Raw genomic sequence first — 23,219 nt, forward strand, 5'->3', positions numbered from 1 at the left:
AATACTGGTGAACTTTCACGTCTAAATTTTTGTATGCTTTAAGGTGTTGCTCACCTAAGGCAAACAGAAATTAAGTAAAAATAAATACACCAGCAGACAAAGCCTGCTACTTTTCTATTTTTGCCTAAGTTCAAACATGTATGTCTCTATCTGTGGCATATGAGCCTTGATTTAAATGCAGAACCAAATCCTGCGCTGCTGTCAATCCGGATTAAGTATTTTAAATGAAACATGCACCAGGTGATGCAAGTGTAAAATGAGAATTACATAGTAATCTTGAAACTCTTCTAGATCCCTGCTGTTTTCTTTATCCATCCTGAAGTTCAAGAGTGAAACCTTGAGATACCAATACTTACTAAAGTTTAAAACTTTCTAAACTTCAGAGAAAGACTGCAGTGAAACACCTATGTTTAGAAATAGTGTTAGAAATTTAAACTCAGTCTGTAAGATAAAAGATAGTTGTAGACATTGTTGATAAAGATTACCCTCATTCAGTGTTTAATATTTATGGAGAGAACTGTCCATGGATATAATTCTTCTGATTATAGCTCGGTTATATTATATACATGAAAACAGAAATAGCCTTCTTGAAATAGAAACTCTGATATTGAATATTCAATGCAGACATAAGGCACTTGAGAATTGTTTTCTAAAGGCATTTGGTTGCTGAAGGGACTAATTTGTTTCAAGTTTAGAATCACAGTTCTCGCCTAATAGTCAGTGTTCCAAAGAAGGCATTCCTCACTGCCTCTATTTACAGTGCAAGCAGTTGTTGCTCAGAGGAAGCTAGGCCTGGGAGTGGCACAGGAGGGTTTGAATGGTGGAGCCACGTGTTGCTGCTGTATGTGCACTGTGCTGCATAAGGGAAACAGGAAACATGCCATGTCAATAGTTGATGCAATGAGAAATCTCTCTATTCTTTTTTAATGCATGGGACAATACACAGAATGTCCTTTCTGCCATCTTCTTGTCAATCCTACCCTGCTGTACTAAAGTGTGACCTGTCTATACTATAATGACTGGGAAAGTGTCATGCCAAAGTGCCATGCTACGATTTTGCTTCTGAACAATCTGTTTTCAGATCCATGGAAGGCTGTTTACACAGAAGGCTAACTAAATTTCCCCTTCTGCAAGTCCTGCTAGGCAGAGTGGTCCAAAAGCTCTACTTCTCTACCAAGAAAATGGAGAGGATGTTTCTAAGCATAGCTCAACATCTTTTAATAACAGAAAGTAGAAATGTTGGAGGGAGTGTTAGTGGCACTGGTATTTGGGAGGCTGTGAGTCTTTTCTGAAATGCTGTTCTGACAATTTCAGACACTCCTTGGCTCAATAAACAAAGAACAAAAACCTTGCAGTAAGTAATGGCTGTAGCTGGGTCACGTTGACCAGAACGTTAATCAGGATTACCCACCTCAGTACAAGGAAGATACATTTACATCAAGTAGCTAAAGCAGTTTAGTTCACAAGCTGGTAAACATGGCCCAAATGTTTTTTTAATCATGTAGTTATGATATGCTCTTAAAGAATAATTTAATATTTTCCCCGGATAATTGCATTGCCTTCCCTTACACTGTTCTCAGATGAGTATCAGTGACGCAACTCCTTGATTTTGGGAAGCATCTTACATTAGCATCTTTCCTCAGAAGGCTCTGACCACAGCTAAGCCTGAGAACATAAGGTCTAAGTCATTTGCTGAGGCCAATATTCTGTGCATGTAAACATCCTTTCATTAAGGCTAGTTTACCTGCAGAGGAGAGCTGGGGTTTCAAATCCTAAAAAAGTTCCCCTAACAGGAATGGTAGAAAACAGAGGGTATAGAAGGTTACTTATCCAAAATATACAGAATGAATGTTGGGAAAAAGCAACAAACCATAAAATTACTGGGGAAAAGAGAAGAACATTGGATGAATAAGCATGTAATCAATATCCAACCTCTAAAATAAAATCCCCAAAGGTTGAACTACTCATAGATTCAAGACTGTGTTGGCACACTGTAGAGACATACCAGGCTCTGTCTGAGTTATGCCAGTGTCTGCTGTGTCCACTTTTAGCCACATTTAATATAACCCGCTTTTAATTTCCTGATGGCTGAGTTCACAGAAATTCCTTCTGCTCCATTAACATCACAGTTTTAAACTGTTTTCTCCTCCAGTGTGTATCACATCCCACGCTCTGTATGCGTGCTCTCTCAAGCAAAAGGACACTCTCTGTCCATAATACTTGCACTGTGTGTGATGGTGCTCACTCTTCTTGCAGTAATTACCTGATAACTCACTAGAAATACAAATTATCTCAGCCATAGCTCCATAATATTTAATATAACATAGCTATCCATTATCCATGTGCTCTTCCAGATGGCTTCTTTGTCATGTTTTCACATGATTAGTACCTTTTTTTGATTCTTTGTGTCTTATTTGGGGTTTTCAAATGACATCACAGCCTTGTTACACCATGTCTCTAAAACCACAAAAGAAAATAAAATAACTGTTCCAAAGTTCCTTGAGACTTTTCTGACATTTGCTATGTCATTCTAGACACAGCCAAGCACAGTATCCTACTCATAAAGACAGATCTCTCATAAAGACAGGAAACAATTAAAGTTCCCCTCTTGTTTATTTATTTATTTATTTTGAGGAGGGGAGGATGTAAATATGTTCAACCTGACTGATATTTAACTATATTTGCAAACTCTCCTACAGCCCCTATCAGCACCAAAGCCCTATGCCTAAAATTTGAGCAGAGCACCCCGATGGTGAGATGACAGTGCATACCAGAAGAACAGCCTTTGCCCTCTTCTGAGGGCTGGGCTGGGTGCCAAGGAGCCTGTGCACCAAAGGCAAGTTCTTACATTGCATCGCAGTGCATGCTCCACAAATCCCCTTAGGCTTTTCCATCATAGGACTGAACTGTTTTGGACGTGGGCAATCTCTGTTACTGCTCCTGGAACTCTGAAGCAGTGTTGAGATGGTGATTTCAAGGATTGATGACAGTCATTTACTGTGCTGTATCAAATAAAGCAAATGTAATAAGCAAATACTATTTTGCTGTTCACTGCTGGGTTGTGGCAACCTTTATATACTCTAAGAATGTTGTTTTATAGGAATTGAAGAGAAAATGCTATCAAACAGAAAACATTTAAGCAATGCTGCTAGAGAATAAACTAATGTGAAACAGTGAAGCTAATGGGAAAGGGCGAGAGAAACTGGAACAGGTCTGCAGGCGGTGAAGAAGACAGTGAGAGTCCTGCTCTGCGGGACAGCCATAAGGATGTCACTGGAAATGTGGGTGGGTTTGAGAGTGGAGGAGGAAAGAGCAGGTGGATGCAAGGTGAGCACACCTTCCTTCAGGTGTAGCACAGCATAGTGAGATGCAGGAAGTTCTTGCAGGTTCCTGGAGCAGAACAGTGAAGTTTGCTCTTGAGGTAGGAACATCTTTGGGGTCTGGTAGAGGTTTTGTGTTTGTGCAGCTTTAGCATGTGTTCTAGGGTAAGAATTTAGATTTAGGACTAAAAAGGGGGGGGGGGGGGGGGGGGGGGATTAAAAATGCACCAAATGCATGATATATAGTGCTGTGAAACTGAGATCCTGTGGTTAAATAGAATCACAGAATCACTGAATGGTTTGAGTTGGAAAGGATCTCAGATCCCCCCAGCCGCAACCCACTGCCATAGGCAGGGATGCCACCTACTACATCAGGCTGCTCACGGATCCATCCAACCATGGATGGGACACGCACAGCTTCTCTGGGATCACCATTCATTTCTGCTAGTTCTGTGATAGTGGGGAAACTGCATCTGAGAGACCAATTCCCTTGCAAAACAACGTATGCAAGCCAGCCTATTTATTCTCATAGGGGTACAAGTGGCACATTACCAATTACTGAGCTGTGGTGACTCAGTGAACTTTTACCCACGTTAACAGTGATCCATAATGCTTTGCTTCTGCAGAATATTGTTTTCATTCCCTACGGCAGGATGGCCAGTTGCTTCCCTCACCGTCAAGCCCTCTCTGTATGACAGGGATGGGAAGGAAGAAATAGAAAGCAGTGCTCTCCACTTCTGCTGATCTGCCAGGACCTGAGGAGAGTCCTCACACTGTCAAGGGGAGATGGCCAAGGCAGCTCCCCTACCCTCAGCTCTGTGATGGGGTTTCACCCCGCTTAGCCTTCTCGCTCCCTGCTTTGGCGGTGGCCTGGCCCGTCTGCCACCACAATCCGGAACAGAAGGTGAAGCGAACAGAGAGGCTTGGAGAGAAGCAGAGGAACTCCTGAAATGCCTGAGAGGGGCCAGGGTGCCCAAAACGAGGCACATCCTCCAGTAACATAAGCCCGCATCTAGCTTTCCTTTCACGCACAAGTGTAACAGTTGCTCCGCCGGGGGACATGCAGTGCTTCTGACACTGTTGAGACTTCAAGGCGCCGCCGGCCACGCGGGTTGAGGGGACGGCGAGCGTCAGCCGGGACACCCCGCAGAAGCCTCCATCTCCCCGCTGTCGGGCACGGTGCGTGGGCGGCGGGGGCGGCAGTGTTTGTGTTTGTCCCGAGCGCTCACATGGAAACGGCCCCGCGTGCGCCCTCGCCCCCGCACGGGCCGGTGAGAGGGGAGCGGGCAGCTGCGGAGCCACCAGCTGCTCCCTCCCCGAGTGCCCGCAGGTAGGAGGGCCCGGCCGACCAGTCACAGCTCGGGCGGTGCGTCCCTGCCGGCCCTGGAGGCGGCCGTCGCTCTCCTTCCCTCCCTCCTTCTCAACGGGCTCCCGCCCCACGCCGGGAGTGCCGCCCGCCGCGGAGCGGGGAGCGGTAACTTTGCCCTTTCCCCGCCCCGCCAGCGGCTGCGGGAGCGCGGCCGGGCCGGGGGGAAAGCTCGCGGGCGTGGGGAGACAGTGCTCACTCGCTGCCCTCTGCTTCCTTCTCCTCTTCGACCTTCGCTTCTCCTCGCGCCGGGACCCTTTAGAACGCCCATGGAGACCCTCGTCCGCCCCACGGCCGGCAAGCCGCCCAGCGGGTAAGTCACCCCCGAGCCCCGGCTTCGGTCTCCGAGCGGCCGTCCTGACTGCCGGCAGGTGCCGGGACCCCCCCGTGCCGCCCGGCCCGGACACGGGGCGCGGGAGTGGGGCGGCGCTGGGGCCGGGGTGCGGGCTCAGGGCCGCTGGGCCGAGCGGGCGGCCCGAGTGGCAGGCGCGAGTGAGCGAGGGTTTGTAGCGGGGCGGGTCGGGGGTTCGACCGGTGGGGAAGCAGCAGCGAGGTGAGATCGCTTTGATCGGAGTGGGAGCAAGGCGGGTTTGAGGCTGTGCTGAACGCTCGGTGCAGTTTACTGCTCTGCTTCATGCTGCCCGATCGCACTGAGGACTGCGGTTGGTTCTGAAGTTTTTTTATTTAATGTTCTTTCGAAGTTCCAATATTCGTGTCATAAATTCAGTTAAATAAAAAGCAGCATTAAAGTACGCGCTTGAGGGCTAATGTGGCTTTTCGTTTTTTTAATCTTTAATTTCCATCGTTTCTTTATTTGATGGGAAGTCTCGTAGTGAGTGACTCAAAATTAGAACAGGGGGCAGTGGGTGAAGAGAAGATGCCAAGATGCTGCAGTAATAGAACTGTGTGTAATGTTTCTTGGACTTGGGAAGCAAGGCTGCTAACTTTCTGTGTGAGCACTTTGAAGAATAAGAAGCACTCCTCTCTGTGTAATGCTGATTAAAATCTTGTCCTGTTTGCTCGGTATTCAGTTTTGTTAGAGTCTGGAATGAAAAAAAAACTGCTTGTTTCTGCATCTTGGAGCTCAGCAATATACTGAATGGAACTCACAAACAGCTAGTTTTGTCTCTGTGAGCGTGGAGCAGGTTCCACGAGCAGATGGATACTGCATGGATGGCCAGAAGTTGCTGTAAGTGCATTAACTTCAGTTGAAGAACTCCCAGCATAGCCCAAGGAGCAGAACCTATTCTACACTTGGGATATTGCGCAACAATATGCTGGTGGCAAAGCCGTTGTGTACTCAGCACTAGTCTACCCTAACTGAGACTTTTTTAAGTGCTGAAGTGCTCCTGCTTTCCTTGGAAGCTGTAGAAGCACAGTTTGGATGTGCCCGTGCTGTCAGCTGTGGATCTGTGGATTTCACTGAGCAGTACATAATACTCTGAATTTTCAGCATCAGTACTGGAAATCAATGGATGTTTGCTCCCTAATTAGGTTTTATTTGTTCCGTGAGGAAATTGGCCAGGAACGCATAGCAAGAGGATAGCTTCTTCTGTCCTTGTCACTTCCCGTAGGGATCCAGATGTCAGCAGCATCTGTGGAACTTGTCTGGGAATGTGGATTTTTAGATGACTGTGGCAGAAATGTGTTCCTTTTGCAGTGGAAGAACTGTGCTACACATTCCCAGCTTGTTGATTGAGTTAGCAGCCAGTTCTGAAAGTAAAGGGTTAAAATAATCCCAGCTTTATAATTTTTAACAAAATTTAGGCAGAGCTGTTTTGTCCCTGTGTAAATCATTAACGGTAATGCTGAGGGTTTTCCTTGTTAAACAGTGTGCTGATTTAATGTATCGTGCAGTAGAGTCCAGCAGCTCTGCTGTGTGCTCTGCACAGATAAACTGGCTGCATGTGTTCCTGGCACAGCTGCTGGGAATTGCACATTTAAAAGTAGGATGCTGATGGGTTTTTGTTTGTTTGCTTTTGTCTTGAATGCAAAGGAAAAGATGCTGTTTGTGTTGTTGCTGCAGGGTTTTTCCTGTTGCTCTGTTTCAAGAATAATTGTGGACATCAGTCCGAAGAATCTTACTAATGCTAATGGCTAGAAGCTTTATTAAGTCCATAATGCCATACTTAATTAACATTTATTTTAGGTTATGAATGTGAATTTAAGACACTGAATATGTTTAGGTTAGATATTAGGAGGAAGTTTTTCGCACAGAGGGTGGTGACACACTGGAACAGGTTGCCCGAGGAGGTTGTGGACGCCCCATCCCTGGAGGCATTGAATGCCAGGCTAGATGTGGCTCCAGGCAGCCTGATCTGGTGGTTGGTGACTCTGCACATAGCAGGGGGGTTGGAACTAGATGATCTTTGAGGTCCTTTTCAACATAGGTCATTCTATGAATTTATGATTCTATGAGTACTAGTAGCAGAACATGGGATTTGCTCTGTAGTTTTGCAATGGGAGCATGACTGGAAGAGGGAAAAACAGTTGTTGAAAACCTACTGCTTTGGTGTGTGCAGCTGCATTTATTTTGGTAGGGAGTGCAGAGACGAGGCCCCTGAATCTCCTGAATGTCCAACTGGTGACTTTATTGACTGTAACACGAAAAAATTGGCATGCATTGATCGTAAGTGACATAGAGAACTGAAGCCAAAAATGGGGATGTGCAGGATCAGCTCTTGCAAAGGGCAGAGCTTTATCCTCTGTGAGTGCAAGCATCGTTGTCTCCCACTGGAGCCCACAGCATATGGGTGCTTCTCTGTGCTGCGATGCTGAGCACAGGGACGTTCCTCCACAACGTGCAGTGTAGTTAGGCAAAATACCTACATTAAGAAAGTGCCCGTGCAACTTTTTTAGTGTAGGACCTTTACTACTTGTACTGCAAACTCCTTCCTCATCTCACAGATCTCTACTTATCGCAAGTAGAGGCACATGCTAACACACCTGCTTTGGAGTGATTTATCTGCTGGACTGATGTGACCATGTAAGTCAGATAAAGGCTGCGAAACAGCAGTGACGTTACATGCTGAGCTCAGAAAAGTAAACCCCTGGGTACAGCGTGTCACACAGCTGAACTTGCTGAAACCTTCTCCTTTTATTCTAGTCCTTAAGCAAGTTGCTTTATGAAATCATACATCCACTTTTTTAAAACAATAAAAATTAAAGAAAAAAAATCAGTGTTTAGCATATACGTGTGATTGTTGTATAGAAAAGCCTGGAGAGAACTACTGTCCTCATAGTGTCTGTGTAAATGTCAGCGTAAAATAACTTACACTGTATCATTTCTCACCATCAGATGTTACAACATTTAAGGTATATGGAAACAACCATGTAATTAATCTTGAAAATTTCCCATTTTTTTGACTTAATATTTCACCTACTTTGTATTATGAGAGACATGCATGTAATGTGCAGAACGATGGATGGCAAAGGACGATGACTGAATGTCATTTTAGGTAGCATGGTAGAAAAGTAGTGTTTGTGAGTTGGCAGTTCCTTTGCTGGCAGGCTGCCACTTGTACTTCTGGTGTTATCCTTCATCTTGTGTTCTGGTTTGTACACCTCTCTTGCAGAATTCAGACAGCATTCCTATGAGTACCCACGTTGCTGGTACCGCCACCAGTGTTAGCCCTGTCCTCCTCTCACCAGTAATTGGAATTCAAATTACTTCTCGTGTCAGTGGAGATAGAGCACAATAAAAGAAAAGAATGGTGTAAGACTAACAGAAGAATTGAGCCTGCTAGTATGTAAACTAAAACAGGGCGGGTTTTGCTGTATTTTGCACCTCTGTATGAACATGATTATTGACCTGCAAAACATAGGCATTTTCAGTCGTGACTAATATCTCAGGATTGCTGAAGATAAGTGAGCTAATTGTAAGAATAAGCAATAAGGTGAGATAAAGCAGTGCAGTTCAGTCGCAACAGCTGTTCTTTCTGAGTTTGCTTTCCCATTTCTTCTTTCTTCATTTGTTTATTTTTTGCTTTCTTCTAGAAGTCTACTTCTTAAAGTGTTATTTCTGGATTGCCCAGAATATTCAAGATCTGTTTTCACTTTCCCAGTCTCCTAATTGTCTCATTATTTTCTTCCGTATGAATATCCTCTGTATTTTTTCATCTTTCTCTTTTATGCCATGGCTGCCACTGTTGGATGGAGTCGAACCTTTCCTGCTATCTTATGTTTCATATGTTCTTAGTGTCTTTTTTTCTTGGAATCCAACTTCATTTTTCTGCAGTTTTTGCTTCTGTAACTTTACATCATGGTCATATTTCTGTATAGAAGTACTCAGCAGGGGTAGCACTGCATTTTGATGGGACAGATTTCACTTACCACCCTATCAGAGCAAATGACACCAATCACAGTGACTTTCCAGAGTGCTGCAGTGGATAAAATTTGGGAGAGAGGATATGATTGCAGTGTAGACCATTCTTATTTGTACAGTTTTAGATGATATTGTTTTATATGATAAAGGGAAAAAGCAACTTCTTAAATAATTTGGAAGTCCATTTGATAAATATGTTGCAGCTTAGTGTGTAGTTAATCCTTTGTGGGTTTGTTTGTTTTGCCATGCAACGAAGGAATTAGACTTTTCTTGAATATATGTACATAGTCTTTAACATCTATTGTGTTTTAAGTATGTATTAAGACTCAATGTCAATGAACTCAAGTTGTTTTAGAAGCATTTATGAAGGCTTCCTAAAAACATTCATCTAATAAATGGACTTAGGGAGTCCATGCTATACAGGCAGACATGTGACCATGCTTGCATGGCTTGCTTCAGAGCTGCCAGGAGACCTGTGACAGAACTGGAGAAACAACTCTCTTCTCCTGAATCCCAATTCAGAGCCTGAACAAGCCTTCCCCTGTGCTTGGCTTTCAGCTACTCCCTCAGCATCAGCAAACACTTGATTTTCTGGCAATGGCAATGCTCTGCGTACTGCAGCTTTTTGTGGTGCTTTGCCATCGTCATTTCCATAAAATTGGCAGCTTTGACACTTAAATGTTTTTTTCTGATAGATTGAAAGGTCTTTAGAAATGTATTTTTGCTTAGTGGGCTAAGCCGGCTCCCGCATTAGAAGCCAGGAATGGAAAAAGGGTTACTATCTCTGTTTCCACCCAAATTTGTGACTTAAGGATCTTTTAGAAGTAGCTGCATTTCTAGATAGTGGATGTTGCAGCACATACTAATCCTCTTTAGGTATAGGGCATTTCCAGAGCTATCAATTGCTCCATGAGCTGGGCTGCTTATCGTTAAATAGAGATCCTGGGAATAGTGTATTGTTGTCATAGTTTCAGCATTACAATGCCAGCGATGTGCCAAGGAATGAGTCAGAGGTTGAGTGGCAGGGCAGTGCCGGGATAGCTGCTGCAAACAGTGCCCAATGCCTGCTTTTAGAACCTTCAGCCAGAAAGCTTTTCAGTTTCATTATTCTCCAAGCTGCAAAGCTGCATAAGGCACTGGGTTTTGGTGCAGCTGTCATCAGGGATAAGGGGGAAAAAAAAGAAAAAGATGTCTAACGTGGTTTTAGTGTGCTTTTATTATCACTATAGTTTCCAGACAGGGGGAGTATATTGGACCAGTAATAATAATGCTAACTGCTGATCCAGTAAACTGAATGTGGTGTTCAGCTGTGTTTTGTGTGTTCCTTGCAGCGTATTGCATGGGAAGAGCCAGCAGTCTCCTGTTATCACGCCAGTGATGGCACTATAAAATTTTCTGTGAGAATCAAAAAGCAATACCACCCCGATAACTTCTGTTTTATTAAAGGCAATTAAGCTGTGCCTAAGTTAGAAGGTAGGTCTGTGAGTTTCTCGGTGTTGTAGTGATAGATGTAAAGTGGCACAGTCTGGCAAGTTGTGATGGAGAGTCTCTCACCTGATAACCAACAGTCAGGCCATTCGGGAACTAGGTTATAGAGAACCATATACAAGGACCTGCATGGGAGGGGTGAAGGTTTATACTGATCTGTTGCTGCGCAGAATTTGCCTGAACCAACTGAAAGTCTCTTCTGCTTTGAGTAAAAAGCCAAAAATATCTGAGCCTCGTGGTATTCCCAAAGGTGCTGTGTTAAAGTCGGTGTTTCTGTTGCAAACCCTAGCAATGATGACAAAGCCTGAAGAAAGTCTTACTGAACTATTCCGGTTTGTGGTGCTAACAGTTAATATTCCTCTTACCCAATAAAATAAGCAGATAAGATGCGAAGCCGCACTGCTGGCATGGAGCTTGAGCACAAATATTACATTTTATGTTATCAGTGTTCTAAATTCAGACGTACTGTAAAAGTTTAACAGCAAGCACCAGTCCAGAAGCACTTAATCAGATAAGAGTTCCTTCCTATTTTCAGTAAGGACAACTCGACTAACAAGCAATAACATTCTCCATTCACCATACCTGTTTTCCATCACTGTGTTGGGTTGTTTTTTACGTAAATGCAGCCTGAGCCAATCAGCTGCTACTGAAACACCATTGTTATGTTGAGCTGTCAGAGTGGAACTGTTATTTTTTCACAAGTGATAATGAATTATGTTTCTTTCAAGCCCACGCAACTATGTTGAGCTTTAAATATTGCTGGTTGATGAGGTGCTTTCTAAATTTCCAAACATTGTTTTAGTAAGCATATGTGCTTCCATCTATAGTAAGGTGATATGCAACCTTCTTATATTGGTTGCAAATCGTCTTTTGTTTCCTTTGAAAAGGCAATTATTTTTTGGGGGATAGACTGCTGGTTTTTTCCACTATACTGGTGCCAGCTTGGCCTCCAGGGCTGGGCCAAGGTCCTCATCTTGCTGTGTATGGAGGAGCCACCGGATGTAGGAAGGCGCAGTCAAAGCCAACTTCTCCAAAGCTGCAAAGAGCTCCATTTTTATATTGTCTACATGACTTTGGCTTTGCACCACACACTGGGGATGCTGTTGATTTTGCCCCTTAGGTCTCCTGGGAGCTGTGGCAGCATCCTTCCAACTTAAAAGAGAAAATACCTTTAAAGTAGTAATGTTTCTTTTATTTTTTTTGTGTAGGTTGTATAGAGTTGTTTTAGGATATAATCAGCTTTTTGTTTTGTTTTGGTTTTTTTCCTGGCACTAGTAGGTTCCAAAAAGATACTAAATACCCCAAGTTATTTTGGGATAAAACAATTATTTTTTTGTTGTTGTTCTTATTTCTGTGCTTAGGTGACCTTTCCTTCTTTTGTTTTCTGATGAGAGTTGTTTATTATGCTTACTTCTTGTTTGATGTTACTATCTTGCATATGCAGTAAAAATACCATCTAGACAAATACATAAAGGACAGTAAGTCTGCTCTTACTGCACACAGAATGCGTGTTTTCCATTTTGGTTTTTCCTCAGTTCCATAACGGCAGTCTCCAAAATCAATCTATAGTTTCAGCTGAATTTGAAGGGAGAAACTTTCCTTTCCCATGTTCTTCTTATATATTCTTTTGCTGCAGTGTTGTATTTCTGAACTGTGTGACAATGGTTCTGGGCAGTGACAAGAGAATATTTTGGTCTTCTCGTAGTACCAAGCCTACGCTTTCCAAAGCCTACACAGATACCAAAGAAGTTACTCTTAGTTTCTCAGGGGGATACATCTCATGTTTCAGGATCAGTGCTGTTTCTCTCTTTTGGGCTGGTCACGCTGCTCACAGGGCCTTCTTAGGACTGCGCTGTGCTGTGCTGACAAATCTCAGTTATTGAGATCTTCTCCTTGAGAAGGATACCAAGCATTGACTTTTGGCCTGATTAAAATCCTGGAGTGGTGACACCTTCAGGTCGTAACAACACTGATTCTACAAATTCGCTGCGTACAGTTACAGCAAGATCAGATCATGTTGCTACATTGTAATCAACGCAATTATTTATTTTGCTTGCCTTTAATTACCTCTGTTTGCCTGCCTGAGCTGAACTGGAGAATCATTTGGTCATCTAATAGCATGCAGAAGTAATGCCCTGGTGCCTGATGTCCATAACTGCGTGTCTTTTGCCATGTGTGTTCTTGCTGCCACTTTGCTGCTCCTTGAGGACTGCTGAATGCCGTGGCTCCTTTTCTGGACAGAGACAGACTAGGTCTGATTTCCCATCCCAGGCTCTATCTGCAGCCCATGTAGCTGCCTGTCCTCCCAAGATGGACCATGTGCTGTTCATCCCCCAAGGTTGGCTGTGCTGAGTTTTGCCTGGCCATCACTTGACAGCTTAATATAGCTGTAAATCAAAGCTTTAATTTAACACTGGAGTATATTTTTAATTCTATTCTTAAATTAGTAAATTGAAGAACGTTGTTGTCATGTCGAGTCTGTTATTCCTGAGTGTGTATTAATGCAACATTACTTCTTTCTAACCAAACCTGGGTTTTCTATTTTAAGACAAATTTACATGTGATGGATGGAGTCTAGCGTCAGATACAAAATACAAAAGAAATGAAAGAAGACAATAGCTATGCCTTACCTTTTACATAGGCAATTACAGAACAATAATTTAAATTAAGATATTTGTGGATTTTACAAATTACTGTGTACTTAGGAGGATAAAAAAAATAAACTACACTTCTGAGTAATAAACTCAGTTATTTTTTTATCCATCCCATTCAATTTTTGCAGATGGTACCACCTGTGTTAAGAACTACTTAGAAAGAGATTCTCTAAGCACAGACCTGGAACTGTTTGTTCATGTTTAAGCTATTTCGTGATGAAAGTAAAATTGCTTTTCTCTTTAACTTTTAAGCAGTTAATACTACAGCAGTTAACTATATTCTCCTTCCAGCTCTTGCTTGGACTTGTAAGAAACAAGAGAACAGCATCCTGAAAATACAGGTAGTTATTCTGCAACTATCACAAATCAATCAATCTCACAAGTATGAAGAAAAACATTAGTCTTCTAAGGAAAATTTATTATACCTTTGCCTTTGGAGAAGAATTCTTCTTTCTGAAGAAGACAAATTATGTATTTTAGAAATTATGACAGATCAGAGACTTTTTTTTTTTTTTTTTTTTTTTTTTTTTTTGGCAGTTCTATTTTGCAGTAAATAAACAGTGGTTTTAGCACTTGATGAAAGGATGAAGAAGCAAGTTCTTCCTCGGTCCCCCCCCACTCTCCAGCTATGTTATTTCTTGTTGTTTCTTTTCAGTTTTTTAAAGAATTGTTTTTCTCTACCCTTATATGAAACAAACCAGGGCCTTAAAAGTATATATATTAATAATCATTGTATATATCAGTGTAATTTTGCACAAAGAGAACAGTAGGGGCTGGGCAGAGTCAATCCATGCCTGTGGGTTTTTTGGGCTCTGTTTGGGTAGTGAATCTGCTTTCACCTGCCAGGAAATCAAGCTCATCCACTTAATGCTATACTGAATAACAAGACTTTGGTCAGCTGCTCTGGATTAGCTTGAATTTGTAGGACCCGCTTAGTGGGGAGGAAAGAGGGCACGTCCATGTGCTTTTTTGCTCAGGGCACAGAGAACTGAAATCATTGCATCTGCTGCTGTGCCACAGATATGGGAGAAGGACCGGCACAGGGTCACTCCTGCACGTTTGGGTTGGCTATTGATACTCACTGTCCATGACTCTTTACCAGGGCTTTGCTTTGTAGTTTGTATTTGTTCTCCACTTGTTTTTCTTTATTTACATGATAATAAACTTCAGAGTACTGTGTTTCCACTAACGCTTTACAGCTAAAGACCTTTTAGACACTAAAGATACAGGGCTGGAATTCGTAGAAGAGGTCAGTTGTTTCTGTTATTGCTCTTGTTCTTTTTACAGGACTGGGTAGTGTTCACTTTTATTTAAAAAAAAAATAAAAATGCCCACAGCTTGTCAAGACATTGCACCAGCTGTGTTTAAGATGACTGCTCATCCATATCACTGTTTATTGTTTCTCATTGTGTATTCTCAAATTAGCCATAGTTATTTTGGAATGATATCTCTTTACATTCAAGCTGTTTAATTCCATACTTTCTCCTATTAAAAAATGGGATCCAAGTCTACGGGAACGTATTTTACAAATACAAAACTGCCTGAAGCGTAAAACCTGTTTATACAGATACCTTGGGTTTCTTGCCATGAAAGCACCGTAAATTCCCCATTCTGATTCATTTCCATAAGGAGTTACCTGGAAAGAAATAACTTTTTGCAGTGCGTTGCAAATTATTTATATTACTAATTTGCTACCTGGGAATAATTTCTGTTTTGTTTTTTGTTGTTGTTTGTTTGTTTGTTTTAACTTGGTGTAGTATTGAACTGGTGTAATTCTTAAATTGCCTACATGTTGCAGTTTAGCTTAGATTTACCTGGGAAGAAATGAACGGTACCGGATATTTTTTGTCTGTGTGCAAATGAACTTTTCTTTAAAAGCAATGTATGTATGAACAGTTCCTAGTCGAGCTTTTCAAATCTATATTCCCACCTACCTCTATGGTTGGAGGTTAAACAACTGTGTGTAGTATATAAAATACAGAAACTATGCTCATGTAAATAGTCTTTCCCTGCAGAGCTCGGGTGCCAAATGTGAACACTGGGCAGCACGCAATGCCTGTGTGGTTAGGCAGCCCATGCATACCAGCCCCTGATGCAGATAAACCATACAGAGTGACCCAAATTCTTCAGAAGGGGCAATACGTTCTATTGCTCTTCTTTTGTGGGTCGTCTTTCCTACTTCAGCCTTCTGATTAATCTTGGAGGAATTATCTGGGCTCTTAATCCTGAGCACATAGGAACAGACATGTCACTAGCATGGGGGCTCTAAATTTCTCTTCCCGGCTTGGTCAGGAAGGGCTAGGCAGAGTTACTTGGAAAAACATGTGGAAGCTCAAATTGCAAATAAGCCCCACATGCTCTGTTTAGCACCTGGCTGTACGTGTGCAACAGTATTCAAATATCTATAAATCTTTCATTAGCATTATTTAGATTAAGACAAAACCCCAAATCAGCAACAGGGAGTTTCCTGTATAAAATTGCTTTCACCAAGCATTATTTAAATTTGAAACCTTAAAACTGTCTAGACTTCTTAGTTTTCTATGCTGCTTTTTCCTTTCACTGAAGGTACTGCAACTCCGTAGTAGAAAGGAAACCAGTAAGTGTAATGGTGATTATATTGATCACCGTTACCATATTGATGCAGCTGAGAGTAGAAATAGTATTATTTTCTGTCAACCGGATAAATGTTTCTATAAAACTTAAGGATTTTGATGAGCTGAATGGAATGAAGGCTTCATGAATCTGTAGTGCTTGTGATTTGTACCGTAATGAAAATGCCTCCATTCTTCCTGATTAAGATAAACAACCATAGAGATATTCTCATGGGACTTGTTTGGGAAGTGGATGATTTCTCTCCTCTGGGCTACTCCGTGTGTTGCTGGTGAGTAGTGTATGTATAGCTAGTTGGTATTGGTTGAGGAAGGATAAGAATGCGTAGGTGCTTTATGCACAGTGTGTAGCTGGTCTCTGTGAGATTTTGTGCCACGGCACAAAAGTGAGCAAGCACCTGATATTGAGCTGACTTACTGCTCTTAGAAGGATGTGTATTCTTTGATCTTACTGCTTTGGTAGGCTCCCTGGAAATTTAAATGAAAGCGTGTAAGTATTTTAGGATTCTTTGAAAACTTCAGCTCATCTCTGAATAATTAATTGTGTTTGTTTCACATGGAGTTGCAGATAAACTATGAAAATCTGGATAGTATGTGTTGAAAAATGTTGAAAGGAAATGCTTTGGTGGAGAACTTTGCTTCTAGAATCAGCATGTCTATGGAATTGTGTTGCTGTTTTGGTCCTTCCGGAATTGGTCATTGGACCATTTATATCTGACAAGTGCAGAGTCCTAGATGGACTTACGAGGATGATAGTCTGAAAAACTGTGCAAGATATAGATTGTAAAGTTTGCTGTACTCGAGGAAATTGTTTTCTGATGAAGTTCCAATTATGCGGAGAGAAGAGCAATACTTTGAGTTGAAACAAAATTTGGGTGGTGGTTTGTGTTCCTCAAAATGCATGTAGAAGGAAAGGGCCAAGGGATACATACTTCACTTTTACTATGGCTTGATAGAGTGCAACAATGTAGATATTTGATGCAGTCTCCCAAATCACCTGAAATTCTGCATAGCCTTGTGTATGAGACAAGACTGACTTCTGTGTGGTCAGTGTCTTGGGTAGGGCAGGGCCACTGATGTGTGCAGGTTTCAGCAGTTGGTGGAGTTCAGGTGTTTGCGGTTTTAAGAACAAATGGAGAAAAAACTTGAAGAAAACTTTCTTTTCCATCATGGTGAAGTTTATTCTTTCTAGCCTCTTTTGCAAATTCTCTTGCAAGTTTTTAATTTTGGTGTTTGAGTAGAAATGCATCCTTGAATTGACAGCTGGAGTAAAGTTATTGCTGCTCAGGGGCCAGGATTTAAAGGAGCTGGAAGGAACCCCTCCCCCCCCCCCCCCCACTGTCCCTGCTTTTCTGGTTGATGTTTGCCTGCTCCTTGGTCTATCATGTCCCCTCATTAAATCACCGCTTGTGACATGGCTGCCACTCAGGTGGTGACTTGTCTAGCCGTTGGTGGCCCAAATGGCTTTCAGCCTGCTGCCATAAGGCTGAGAGGACTCACAGCCTGCTGGAGCTATGAGGGCCCAGCTGGGCACACAGTGAGGGTACACAATCACAGTCATTAATGTCAAAAGAGACCTCAAAGATAATTTAGTCCAGCTGTCAAACCATCACCACCGTGTTTACTAAACCATGTCCCTAAGTGCACTGCTGTATGAATCCCTTTTCTTAAGCTACTTCTTGTTCTCTTCTCTGACATTTTTCAAGCCTCCATGCTGATCAGGTTGCACCAGGAGAGGCTTAGGTTGGATACCAGGAAAAACTTCTTTCCAGAAAGGGTTGTTAAGCATTGGAATAGGCTCCCCAGGGAGGTGGTTGAGTCACCATCTCTGAACGTGTTTAAAAAAATGTTTGGAAGTGGTGCTCAGGGATATGATTTAGCAGAGGGTTGTTAGGGTAGTATGGTTGTGTCGTGGTTGGACTTGACCGTCTTTAAGGTCTTTTCCAACCTGAGCGATTTTATCTTGGGATTCGTGCCCTGAAGTAAAAGAGGGGGAAATATGTGTTCTCATGTAGTCTGCTTCCAGTTCTTTTAAAGCTATAACAATCTGGGTGTATTTTGATACGCACCTTTGCAATTACATAAAATTGATAACGAGCCATATGTCCTCTGGCTGCAGATCTAAATATTGGCATCATCTCATTTATTATGTCTGAGTATGCCTCTGTGTTTGAATCAGCCTGTAATTCATAATGTGCCGTCATTATTATAGCTTGCGTAAATAAATATATTCTACTAGAATAGTATTTCAGTTACAGTGAGAGAACTGTCTGACTAATAATGCACTTATTTTTAATGGTGAGAAATATTTTCCTTTTTAAGCAGCATTTACTTCTTCATTACAGTAATTTCTTTGCCATTCAGTAGTTCAGTGTCTACGCATGTATTCCATAAGTAGAGCTATGGTGGTTCAGTACTTCAGAATGTTATTATCACAAAACCTAACAATCAAAACAAGAAAATGTTGTGTAACTTTGAGACTACTATATGAGCTGTGTAGTTCAGTTCTAGTCGTGAAATGAAGACAGAGCGTACTCAGAGTAGGGATCTTTTCATCTACGGCACAGGCTTACTCTGAAGTGAAAGCGCAGAGCTTTTCTGGTGGCAGATTCATTTCCAGATGAGCTTAAAGTATGCTTCAATATCTGAATTCAGATCTAACAGAAATGTACTTGTAGTAACAGGAGGTTTTTCACTTCATACAGTAAATATGTGTAGCATATCTTGCGTGCCTTGGTTTCATATTAAAGAAACTCTACTTCAAATAAGCGGCAGCAAATTGCTTTTTTGAGAAAGGGCGGGGGAGAAGAAATATCTTTTTCCCTAGATTAAGTTGCAATATAAAAAGTTTTTTCCTTTGGTCTTTCTTGCAGTGGCTAAATCAAGAAGATGCTGTCTTGAAAAGTTTTTTTTCTGTTTGTTTGTTTGTTTTATTATTACTTTTGACTGGGTTTTATTTACCTACTTAATCTGAAGCGTGCCTCTGCCTTAGCGTATGAAGTTGCTGGCTGTTTCTAAATATATCCCTGTATTTCAGAGAGGCAAAGCCGTGCGTGAGTACTACCCATTCAGAGCAGGCTGCTGGGGCGGGGAGGTACCCACTGGTAACCTGAGAATATGAGCAGATGCTAAATTAGCAGCTGGATCGTTAGTAACGTGTCTGCAAATGTCTGCTGGGAAATGATCTTCCTGGGACTTATGTGGCGTGGGTGTGCGGGCTGCTCGGAGCCCAGAGAGGAGCTGCACAGTGCCTGCGCTCAGATCGTGGGGTGGAGGAGGGTTCCTTGTCCTGCTTTCGTTGAAAGGACAAGCTTGTGGTTGGGCGGGCTTCTTTATTTAGGCATGGAATCATGAGAGTTTTCAGCGACTGTAAATGCAAGGAGATTGTCAGCTGCATTTTAGTTGAAGATCAAGTAGAAAATATGAAAAGACTCATGGAAAAACACACAATGTTAAAAGAGTACCTTTAGTAATCCATCGTTATCCCAACTTTATACTGAAAACTGACATATTTTGTCTCTCCTTAAGATAATTATTACATGAATGTATGCATTTATCTTACTATTTCCCCATGCATAAACAGGTACAAAAATGACACAGAATAATAGTACATGCATTCTGCTGCCCGAGTTTATGCAGAAGGGCGTTGTGATCTGCCTAATGCGGCTGTAGCCGCTGTGGAGTTGCACTCAACGGGTTGAGCTCATCTTGTCCTGACTGGGATTTTTGAAATAACAAAGCCAAGTGAACCCCTCTCAAGTTATGTATACACACACAAGTGTGATTAAATGTACCAAAGTGCTGCATTCTGGTCAGCTCTCCTCCTCTGCTATTTCCACTCCAGTATTGAATGAAGGTCAGGAGAGAGGGTTCAGGCTTAGGGGCTGGCAGGGAGGTTTCCAGTGACAGTGTCAGGAAAAGCTCCACAAGTTGTAAAGATTACTCTGATGGGAGCCCTCTTGTGAGACCTAAGCCACAATGGTGCTTCAGGGGGATGGAGCTTCATTCAAGACATTTCTGTTCTGGTGAAAATGAGAAAGAAGCTCTCAACTCTTTCTGTGTTACGCAGTAGAATATTCTTTGTGTGAAGAATGTGGGATGTTATTTGATTCCAGGTACATGACTGGGAGTGGTTTTATTATGGCAAGTGGAAAAGAAAAATGTTACTCTCTGGTAGCTCTTTTACAGGGAGATTAAGGAGTGTGATTATTTAATTCCCCTTTGGAGAGAGATTGTGTTTCCATCTTTGTACGCATGTCTGCAAGTTAGCCTTAATGGAAAAAAAGAGTAGCTTGGTGTAAATCCTCAAGACAATACTCCCATTCTGATAGGGATTCAAAACGTTCTGCTGGCAGAGCTGCTGAACTGCATGAATGCGCTGTTGTGCAGCAGGTGGGATGAAGAAGTGAGGTGGCTGGCAGTTCCTAGTGATAGCCAACAGCAGCTACAAGCCTCTACTCCTCCCCTGCCCCCCCTGAGTATATATATGTTTTTAAAAGAAATTAGTATCTCAAACAGAGACTTAACAGGATTGTTTTTCTAAATGACAGTTCCACATGTCTTTGTTTTTATATATATATACTCTTTGGCTTTAAGATGAAGTCTGCCTATGCATTACTCTCTGTAAAATCCTTTAAATTGTTACTCCCATACGGAATTAACACAGCACTGACAGCTGTCTTCTGTCCTGTTTTGAAGATTTTGGGTGGTATCTTGTGTTATCATTTCCAGTTCTTCACATCAAGCTTAAGTATGAAATTGGGCTGTCTGCTCTCTGTGTGTATATTTACATTACAGAAGTTCGTTTCATGCTGTTTGCTTTCCTGAAGATGACAGATGGCTAATATACCTTATGGATTCTTGAACTAAAATCATTTTCCTCACAAGCTGAACTAGATATTCAGGACCAGAGTTTGTGTTTGGCCAGATGAAGTTGATCTCTTTTGCACAAGTGTGTGAGCTTCCAAATTTCACATGTGATTTGGAATGGCGATAGCAAATCTCAAGCTTACCCTCATGGAATTTTGTGTCAGAGTGCTGTCCATTGCATGAGTAGGGAAGAAGTCAACCATGAGATTAAATCTGCACGTTGTATATGAAAATACATCAGGAGTGTTTCAGTGGAAACTGGTAATTTGCGAGGCTGTAGCTGCTGTTTTGCAGGTGATGTGAGTCTTAAACCTGTTGGGGCTATACGGCATTTTAGTAAGAGGATTATTTAAAAAAAAAGAAAAAAAAGCTATTAACACAGAGAAATAATTTTATAATTCAAATTTATCATAATTAATCAAATCTTTGGGGATTGTGGGAGCTAATCCGGAAGGACTATCCCTTCAGTCTGAGGCAGGCTGTGGACTTCAGCCCTTGGCTCGGTCCGCATTCAAGAGTCGTAAGGTTGGCTGAGGGGTTTGTAGAGTAGACCCCATGAGACTGTGCAGGCAGAGCCTCAGCAGCGCCTGGGGTTACACTGTTTACCCAGGTGTATGCCTCCTTACTCTGTTAAATTCGGTAACATTTGAAGCTTTGGTTAAAGGAGATGCTGTGAGGAGTTTTCTGTCAAGAAAAGGGGTGCTACATCACAGCTTGCTTCGGCACAGAAGCCCATTTCTGAGCAGCCCAGTGTTGTGCTGCTTGGGGACCCTGCTGGCTAACAGCATAGCTCGAGAGCTGTGAGGCCAAGCTACAATATAATAGCAACAAACAAACATTGTCCCAGTCTGGCACTCCCAGCAGAAAGGAGGAACAGTCTCTCACAGTGCATGTGTTTTATTTTATTTATTCCTTTTGTTACAATATTGTATTTAGACCCTGCTGATGCAGTAGGCATCTATAACAGAGTGAAGGTACTTTTTGTTTGTTTTCACTAATGCAAATTGCAGCAGAATTTTCCAGTTGATCCAGCTGTTGGAAAATACAATGTAAGTATCCAGAGTCATCATGGGTTTTGAATCCCTGTTAATGGATGCATTGTAGACTGAGGTACAGTCTCAGAACACCTGGGAGGGCTTAAGCCAGCTTTGAGTTATGCAATTCTGTTCTGGTTTTCTTGGTGTGGGAAAAGGAGCAAGGGGGTAATGAGGAGGAGTATTCAGAAATGCACTTTAAAAGGTGCTACAGGCTTCTGGTTGGCATGGGAGTCTCTGCAGGTGTTCTGTACCTAAAGGTGGTATGCCTGTTGCACTACATGCTTCACTACGGGTCCAGTGTGATTCAGGATCCCTGATACCCTGAAACATTTTAAATGCTTTCATGTCTGCCTTGTCTAACGTGTTTCTCCAGAGGGTTGCTCCCCTTAAGCCTTCATCCCCACTTTTTGTTGGGCTGAATTTCTGGCACATGCTGTCGTTCCACAGCCACTGCTTCTGATCCATTGCTTTAGAGAGAAAACTTCATGCCGGCCCAAAACCACTTGGCAAAGCTACTTGCTCTTCTGTATTCAGCCGTCAGGTGTAAATAGTCTGCTGCTGTGTGCTGGGTTATTCTTGGCCAAGGTATTTCTAAGATAACACAGGTGCTGCCGCATATGAACTGCCTTAAGAGAAGAGGGCATGAGCAGGCAGGAGCAAGGTATAAGGGAAACATCTTGTGCATTTTTGCTATACTGTGAAGCCACAAAACCAACTCAGAATGGAAATCAGCTCGCAGAAAGATTGCTTCATGCTGTGTAAACTGAGGCTTGGCTCCAGCAGTGAATGTTTTTCCTGTATTTTTCTCTTTTTTTCCTGTTATTTTATTTTATTTTATTTTATTTTGAGTGGGAGGGGAAGCATCCTTTTCCTTTCATGACTCCGTTGGTTGCAGACAGAGGAGCTGTTGTGATTTATCAAAGATTTGCTGATAGTCAGCTACAAATATAAATCCAGCATCAAGAAAAAAAAGGGTGGGGGGAGGGCGCTCCAGTCCAATGTAGGAAATGGTTTCTCTTTCATTTCCCTGGGAGAATGAATGAAGGAGATGTGATACTTCAGCAGCTGAAATTAAGCTGCTGTGTGGAGTGATTTAAGGCAAAATTCTCCCCAGATAGATTATGTATTGTACTGCAGGTACATGAAAATAAAAATAACATTATAAGGTAAGTGGCATAAATGTTTCATCTCATTTTCTTGAGTTACTTTAGTAAAGACAAGTAGCTTCACTGCCTGGATGTTATATTTGAAGAAACATATACTGTGATATACTCAAGATGATAGAAAGAAGTCTGTCCTACTTTTTCACCTCCTATTAAGTTGTGACTTTCAACTTTCAGATTCATACCAGTTACTGTACTGAGCATCCCCTGGCAGGCAGGTAGATGCAAATGTTAACTCAAAGGCTACTGTTGAAATAGAATGGTGAGAGCAAAAAGGTTATTCAAAAAAGCGCTGCTACTTATGATAACTCATGCACTTTGTTAGCTCTTCAAAATACGTAGGATTTGGATTTTACTTGAAGAGACTGTTGAAAGCAGAGACTTGACAG

The 23,219-nt window shown here is 42.1% G+C and overlaps 1 protein-coding gene across 6 annotated transcripts in view; it reads left to right on the forward strand.

The window, feature by feature from the left end:
• The first annotated feature begins 4,766 nt into the window (after positions 1 to 4,766).
• The window catches only part of COBL (cordon-bleu WH2 repeat protein), a 145,561-nt gene continuing 127,108 nt past the window's right edge, over positions 4,767 to 23,219 (forward strand). For 3 of the 6 annotated variants that reach the window (XM_072329898.1, XM_072329896.1, XM_072329897.1), the window contains exon 1: positions 4,805 to 4,999. In XM_072329898.1, the coding sequence (XP_072185999.1) occupies positions 4,956 to 4,999 (44 nt within the window). In that variant the 5' untranslated portion in view covers positions 4,805 to 4,955. Of the gene's footprint in view, positions 5,000 to 23,219 lie in introns of all 6 variants that reach the window. The other 3 variants (XM_072329895.1, XM_072329899.1, XM_072329900.1) reach the window with 3 other exon arrangements.

The sequence above is a fragment of the Excalfactoria chinensis genome, chromosome 2 (assembly GCF_039878825.1).
Source record: "Excalfactoria chinensis isolate bCotChi1 chromosome 2, bCotChi1.hap2, whole genome shotgun sequence".
In the NCBI taxonomy this organism is placed as follows: Eukaryota; Metazoa; Chordata; class Aves; order Galliformes; family Phasianidae; genus Excalfactoria; species Excalfactoria chinensis.